This window comes from Aptenodytes forsteri, unplaced genomic scaffold (genome assembly GCF_000699145.1).
Source record: "Aptenodytes forsteri isolate BGI_AS27 unplaced genomic scaffold, ASM69914v1 Scaffold492, whole genome shotgun sequence".
In the NCBI taxonomy this organism is placed as follows: domain Eukaryota; kingdom Metazoa; phylum Chordata; class Aves; order Sphenisciformes; family Spheniscidae; genus Aptenodytes; species Aptenodytes forsteri.
In genome coordinates, this window is record NW_008794172.1 from 245463 (window position 1) to 253850 (window position 8388).

Consider the following 8388-nt stretch of genomic DNA (forward strand, 5'->3'; position numbering starts at 1 on the left):
CGGCTCCTCATCCATCCCCAGGCAGAGCTCCATGCACTCCAGCTGGTCATTGACATAGAGGGCGACACCCCCTCCTCGTCTCCCCTGCCTGTCCTTCCTAAAGAGCCTGTATCCCTCCATCCCAACAGTCCAATCATAAGAGCCATCCCGCCACGTCTCTGTGATGCCAATAAGGTCGTAGCCCTGCAGGCGTGCGCATGTCTCTAACTCCTCTTGTTTATTCCCCATGCTACGTGCATTTGCACAGAGGCATTTAAGTTGGGCCCCCGATGAAGCTGTCTTCCTGGCTGGAGTTCCTTTGTGCTGCTCTTCAGGCGCTCTCCTGCTGACCTGTGTTACTTCTCCAGGCTCTGGGCATCTATTGCTGGCCCTGGCATCAAACTGGTAGGAGTGGGATGGATTGAGGTTCCCCTCCCCTGGCAACTTTAGTGTAAAGCCCTCTTCACCAGCTTGGCAAGCCTATGACTGAAGATGTGTGTAGGTAGACTACATGATTATTCAGTGGAAATCTACATTGAATGATGTAGGGAATAATGATTTCACAGCAATCACAGTTGCAGTCCTTGAGGTATGTACATTATTTCATATTTCTTTGTATACAATTATTCAGAAAGTACATATGTCTTTGGAAGAGGAAGACAAAAGAGACCTATTTTTCTTTTCAAAATGGAGATGCTGTCAATAATGGGGAACATGATACGGTTTCAGATTTTCCACATAAGAGAAGAAAATTATGGATAGGAAAGAAAGATGACAAATGCTATCCTGTCTTAGGAAGAGAAATCATTTCCTTCAGTCTATAATCTTAACAATTCTCTATAATGGTACTCTTGGTAATCATACCCAGCTACATAAACAACCTCACTTTGTCTATTTCTGATATCATTATTTTAATTTATATTGTAATTATTTTAATTAAAAAAATGTAGTCTGCAACAGTAAAAAATACTATTGAAACACATCGCATGTAGTAAGATTCTTTTCATTTATTTATCAACACTGCTTTTAAAGGGTGAAAAAAAAGAGGTGCACTTGTGTTCCATGCTTTTATAAAAGAAATTACGTCCTTAAACTGTTGCAGATGGTGCATTTACTCAAGAGGTTTTCAAGTTCTTCCCTCTTTGTACTGGCATATATAGAAGATTCTTCTATTTTATTTCTCTGGGTTATTTATCACAGTGCTTTTTCTTTAACTGACGATTTTAGATGTTGCGATTCTACCGTGCTGAGTTAGTTCTTTGATTATTGTTTTAATTACCTTGGCTTTTATTGGTTCGAAGCAGGATGCAGAAAAAATGCTAGTGGTGGGTTTTACAAAAGGCAGAGTGGAAGCACAGTATGAAATCGGTGCTCCCGTTAAACTTCTAGTGTGGGTCAAGCATTTAAGGGATGTGATAGAATGTGTAGAACGTTTGTATTCTAGAGACACGGTAATATATATGTAAGAGGTCACTAACTTCCTTGTCTTATCTGAGAATCACACAAAAATCGTCAACATTTTGGCTTAAGAATAAAGGCTTAGGTGTAAATGGTAAGGGGATTGTATTTTGGTTCATAATTTTGTTTTGGATGGGATTCCTTTAAATAGTTTGTTTGAGTTGGACATCCGGAAGCCAAATTCAGGATTCGCAAGATCCTATTGTGCTCCCACCAGATGGCACTCAGGGACGTGGAACCATGGCTGGGGTTGCCGCGTGCTTCGAAACCCGGGTATCCCTTCTTTTCCACTATAGTTGTAGTCTCTACAATATGTTGTTCTGTTTGCAAAAACTTCTCTCTTAAATTGATAGCTTTAAATTACATGTTAGCAAGTATTCCTTTAATCCCACATTTAGAGAGTTTTTTTAACATGTACGTGTTCTAGCATTGGATTAATTTATTTAAATTAATGGGGAGTACTATACCACACACATCATATATGGTAAAGCAAGATACTCAACAAAATGGCAAATATGGATCAGCAGTCCTAAATGAAGAATAAAGGGAGACTACTATCTTAAAGCTTGTTGAGTCCTTTTTATTAGTCAAGAAAACAGGAAAATGAGGTTAGAATAGCAAAATTATTTTAACTATTAATTACTAAAAATTATAAAAAAGCATATTTAATTAAATGCCTAACGTGTGCACCATATTTCTAGTTATTGAACAAAGAATTGATGATATATTTAAAGAACACTGTGAAAATAATACAGGTAATACCAATAGACTGAAGCAGAAAATATATTGCATGACTGCTTAGAATGAAAATGCAAGCTTTATTTTATGCAAAAGAATCTTAGTAAAAAGCCAATCTATTTTTATCACTTCATACAAAAGATCAAAACTATTTATCCATTTTGGCTTTGAAAAAACATGGAGTGAACAGATCCTTTGCAATATCAGATTGTGCCTTATATCTTCTCTTCAACTTCCTTAACATGGGATGCAACAACTTTTCCATCTACCACTTCTTCAACAATTGTCTTGATCTTTCTAGTTTTGGTAGGATCTAAACGTCACAAACAAAACAAAAAAATATTTATCAAAGTGTTAAAAATTATAAAACAGAGCAGCACGTGTACATGAACATTTACATCCTTTTCCTTTCAAATTGGCTTCTTGTTATAATGAACTCTACGATGTAGTTAAACAGAATAGCATGTAGTATTTTATTTATAAGAATGACTTTAGAAACAAAATTTTATTCAATCAAGTTGTACCTACCCTGAGAAGAATCCAGCGATTGTGTTTGTGATTTGGACCCTGTCAAGGATGAGCTTTCAAATGTAACTCCCTGTCCTGCGCTCCTAAAAGTGAATCAGAGACAAGCAATATTGCAGAATGTTTGTCGGGATCAGGAGAAATTCCCTTTCCATGTTGGCATTGATAGATTATTTTAAATACTGAGCAGAATGGTTCATTCTCCTCAGTTAGAATATATCTGTATTATTTCAGAATCATTGTATGTGCCTTCCTGTCCTCTGGTGAATGTACCACTTGTTTTTACCTCTTTTTTCCTGGAAAGGATATTGCTACAGAAAATAAAACAAAGGAGGTACTTTATGTAAATTAGTTGCTTACAGAAGCTCGCCATCCAGCAAGCGACGATAGGTTTCAATCTCCATTTCCAGGTAAGTCTTGATGTCTAGAAGTTGTTGATACTCTGCATTCTGGCGCTCCATATCGGCCCTGACCTGAAGCAACTGAGACTCCAGATTCCCAATCTGAAGTTGCATTTGTGAAAGCTGAGCACAGTAACCTCCTTCCGTTTCTGCTAAAGTGTCTTCAAGGGATTTTTTCTGTGTAAGAAGGATATTAAATAATCTCTGATGGAGGAAAAAAAAAATTCTTTGCAAAGACAAAACCAACTGAAATAGTTTAATGGGAGTAAGTATAGCCTCATTACTTAGAGATTTTTTTTTTTCCTTGAAATACCAGTTTGAAAGCTGGCCTTTGCTGCTTCACTGAATGTGAACATAAAAGTTCATCTGCTTTATAACATGCTACTTGCAATCCAATTATATATATTACTGCTATTTAGGAACTAAAAGAATGCAGGATTTTATAGGAAATAAATGCAAATCTTAAATCCTATAGAATAGTATAAGATCTAACAAGACTTTTGAAGTTGGAAAATTTACTCTGACTAGTTAGCAGCTTCCTTAGAACATACCATGGCAAGCTGAGACTGTAGTTCAATTTCCAGGCTCTGGAGAGTCCGTTTTAAATCTGTGATCTCGCTCTTTCCTGACTGAAGCTGCTCAGTATGGGTGGAGATTTCCCTTTTCAGCTCCCCACTCTGAAATGACAAGGAAGAATAGAGTGTAATTTTACTGTTCCAAATATTTAACTAATTTTTACATGCATTTTGCTGAATTTGCTATCTCTGGTTGTTACTTTTTCATTGAACCATGCTTCAGCCTCTTTGCGATTTTGCTCAGCAATGACTTCATACTGTCCCCTCATGTCATTCAAAAGCTTGGTCAAGTCAGTTCCTGGAGCAGCATCCATTTCAACACTGATTTGGCCAGATGCACTGCTTTGGATGCCCTGAAGCTCCTGGGGATATTTAAAATAAAGAAAAGTTTCTGTTAATACAAGGCAAAATAGTTCTACCAAAAATATATGCGATATAAATTCTGTTTCAACAAGAATCCCTAGCTTGTGTGCATTATTTCTTTCACTCTTTCACTTAGTGAACTCAAAAAAGAACAGCAAACAAAACAAGTAATGAAACCAAGGAACTCCCACTGGCATAAATAAGGGAATAATTTGATATTTCACAATTCCATCTGCCTTGTTATGAATACACAAAGAAAAAAAAGTACCTCTTCATGATTCTTCTTGAGATAAGCCAGTTCTTCATTCAGGCTTTCAATCTGCATCTCCAAATCAGCTCTTGTCAAGGTCAGCTCATCAAGAACTCTACGCAGACCGTTGATGTCAGCTTCCACACTCTGGCGAAGAGCCACTTCGTTCTCATATCTGTAAATACAGTAATTAAATACGATTTTTTATGTGGTTCATGAGGTCAAATGCAAACTATTACTATGTACTTATATAGCTTTTAATATGAAATCTTAATACACATAGTTATTCTATTTTAATAATCTTAAAATATTCTACAAGGAAAGAGATTTTTAAATACAAAAGAATTTTTTTCTTAAAATATTAGTAAGAGTTTTTGTAATACTAAGATATACTTACTTCAGTCTGAAATCATCAGCAGCCAGTCTGGCATTATCAACCTGCAGAATGATTCTTGCATTGTCGATAGTTGCATTAATGATCTGGAATACAAAGAAAGTTCAGGGAATGATTTTATAGCCCAGTGGCTTTGCAGCTCAGTGTAGCTCTTTACATAACTGTAATCCTAAATACGATTATAATATTAAACGTAATTTGTTAGACTCGTATAATTTACTATGCAAATATATGACAGATTTTCAGCTTCTGCAAATCAGCATGCTTCACTTAATGGTAGAATACCAGTTTGCATTCTATGACTAGATAGTTCATAATCTGAAGACCTTGCCAGGTAGTCTGTCTATTTCCGGAACTGAATTTGTGATGTAAGAAATAGGAAACTTACCAAAATTTAAACTCTGTAATCTACAAGAGTCTGTAGAACTGGATTCCATCACTGCCTTCTCCTCTATTCAAATTAGACCAAGTCACACAGCATTGTGTGATATAGCTACAGAACTGCCATTAATATACAAGAAAAATTCAACACATGATACCAGTGCAATGTGACAGAGGTTATTACAAACGTCGGTACTGTAGAATAAATTTGCTCTTGGTTTCTGAAAGGAATTTGTTGTTTTTATCCGAAATATTATTAGGTGAATTACAAATGTAAAGATACATTAAGTACATTGCTTTGCTACCTTGTTTCGAAGATCTTCAATTGTAGCATAATATTTACTATAGTCATTCCCAGATCCAGAGATACCAGTGCCAGGGCCGTTTTTCTCATACCACTCGCGGATTTTGCACTCCAAGTCAGTATTGGCATCCTCCAGACTTTGTACTTTGTCCAGATAAGCAGCCAGACGGTCATTGAGGTTCTGCATAGTTTCTTTTTTTGAGCCAGAAAGAAGGCCACCATCCCCAGCACCAGCAGTGCCAAAACCACCTCCAAAAACAGATCCTGAGGCACTACCAAAGCCACCTCCAAAACCATTGCCCGAGCTGCTGCCAAAACCACTTCCTAAACCTCCACCAAAAGCACTGCCTAAGCCACTTCCATAGCTGCCACCTAAACCACTACCAAAGCCTCCACCAAAGCCACTACTTAAGCCGCTCCCAAAGCCTCCACCTGAGCTACTCCGAAAACCCCCGCTGAAGCCAGAGCCTGAACCAAGCATAGAAGCAGCACCAAAACCTCCGCCAGATCCACCACCAAACCCAAGTCCGCTGCCACCAAAGCCTCCTCCACCACTAGAACTAGACATTCTCAGAGATCCCCCACCAAGTCCACTCCAAGAAGAGAATTGCCGGGATCCACCACTTGTGCACATGGAAAGGGCCATGGTGCTCAAGGTGCCCTGATCTATTCTGCAAAGCATACAGCACAGAGCAAGGCAGATCAGAGAACAGTTGACCCTTTATATAGGGAAGGCAGTGGGTGTTTCAGAAGTAGTCTCCACCTCCTTGGAAGATCTTTAATTCTTTCTCTCTTGTTCTCTCATTTGGAGGGGAAGTCAGTTTAGTATGTCCTGACCAAACTAAATGATATGTGCCAATCTAAATTGCCAATGGGAGTGGAAATCTGGTGCCCTCCAGGTGTTTGCTGTATGAGGGGAATGGGTGGAGTAGACCTAAAACATCATGATAATGTTTTGCCATGTGCAACGAAGCACTAAAATTTCTTTTCGCATTTAAATCCTTCCTAAATATTTTTTTTTTGTCATTACATGACATTTGCTTGTCATTGCGTTCTTGGTTTGGGGCTATTATTATAAAAGTATGCTTAAGTCAGTGGAGTGATCCCTTTCACATCATACTTCCCACTGTGCATGTCAAAAATGTGCTTCTTTTCATAATACTTTTCTGGCATGAACCTCTGCCAGGTTAGTGCTCCTTGCGTGTTTAATAAGAAGTAAGAAAAGTGATCAACAAAAGTGTATGAAGAGGCATATGGACATTCACTGATCTGCAGGTTCATCATTAATATGAAAACATAAATATACTTGATTATACTGAATATAATTTGTAATTGTGTTTTCTGCCCTAAACCTTTCATCATTGAAATATCTCTGTGTAATATGCATAGCCTATACCAACAGCTTATACTTTTGAGCTGAAAACCGACCATTGTTTCTTCTAAATAGTTTGCTATTATCTCAAAATAAGGAAAATGATTTCTTTATTTTGTGCTTTTTATAATATAAATCTAAAGATCAAATATAGCTCTTCTGGTTGCAGGTTTAGGCATGGAGACCCTTCAAAACCAATATACTTTTCTTTTCAAGATATTTTGGTAAACAGAAAATTGTTTTTTCTTTGTCCTGGCTTAATTATATCATTGGATTTGTCAACAGAAATGTATTAATTTTTAATTTCTCTACATCCAGGAGCATGGGTGCTTTTTTGGGCAGAAATGTATTATGAGCAGTAGATCAAAGGTTTAAGTAAAGCGTTTATGTAGAAATGAATTGATACCCTGGTATCAGTGACTCATGACAGGGAAAGCAAAGGATTATTTGCTTTGGCAGCTGTTTATGTACAGTAAATAACACACTGGACAGGTGAGATTTCGAAAGTAAGGGTTTTTTGTGTTTATGTTGTCAAGAGGAAAATGCAGACTCCCTGGACTGAAGCTCCGGGTGTGGCATAGGAGACTTATACTGTGTGGGAAAGGGTATGTGCAGTTTTTAGTAGGGAAAGGTTTAATAGAGATGGTGGTCTTTTTATTTCGGAACTGAAGGGCAAAATATATTCTTATTGATAAAATATCTTTGTTTGCTATAGTCCCTGGTGATGTAAACATTCACAGAGAGTGAAAAATAATAAATAGGCTTCTTCAATTTATTTATTCATTTTAATTTATTATGAAATGCAAATTGACGCTTCTTATTTATTTGAAAATTGGTTTTTACTGAAGTCAAGCTGCATTACATTTGAATGGTAGTTCAAGTTCAGAAAAGGTGCACTGAATCAACATTTTAATGCATTTTTAAAAACAAATCTACTCTAACTGTGCTAGTACATAAGAGAAAAAATAGATTGCTAAACTGTGGATTGCAGTTAAACTAGCATATTTGATAGAGAGTGTATCATCTGTATCTGGTAGATTCTTTTTGTAAAGTTTTGATGAGGTGTCCAAGGTTTCAGAAATAGCAGCTCTCTTCTAAAAACTTTTCATTTATTAATGTTGAAAGTATGAGAAAACTTAAGGCACCAGATGTTGGAAGTGAACTGTCTGAAAAAATGAAGGAGAAATTCTCATAGTGCTTTCAGAAGAGTCCATTACTATCCAGAGCTTGTTGAGCACATGAGCAAATTTTGTCCCATGTCTTCATCTAATGACTTTTACCAGCTTAGTGCTTTGAAACTTCAACAGTAAACATTGCTTCAGTATTTTTCTAAATTTAATTTAGATTATTTTAAAAGCTATAGTACATTCATGCTATAAGTCATTTGACTTTCTAATTTTTACTGAGCAAGTTTTTTAATTAAATTTTAAGACTATGATATAAGTAAAAACTAATAATTCAGTTTTTATCTGTCTTGGAAACAATTAAACATTTATAACAGGCTGATTTGTGTTTTTTTTCATCAAGGTATTTAGTCACTATGTAAGTAAACCCAAAATCTTGTACTTTCTAACTTACTGATTTTTATTAACACTCCCCCACAAAGAAAAGAAAAGAAAAGAAAAAAGAAAAGAAAATAAAAGAAAAG

General features: G+C 36.4%; 1 protein-coding gene across 1 annotated transcript; it reads right to left on the minus strand.

The window, feature by feature from the left end:
* Positions 1 to 2390: 2390 nt before the first annotated feature.
* On the minus strand, positions 2391 to 5936 carry LOC103901557 (keratin, type I cytoskeletal 12). The gene is given in 8 exon segments (XM_019472990.1): positions 2391 to 2488; positions 2987 to 3278; positions 3653 to 3778; positions 3877 to 4038; positions 4308 to 4464; positions 4687 to 4769; positions 5370 to 5692; positions 5753 to 5936. Coding segments are annotated over 8 exon segments (1425 nt in total).
* Positions 5937 to 8388: the final 2452 nt, after the last annotated feature.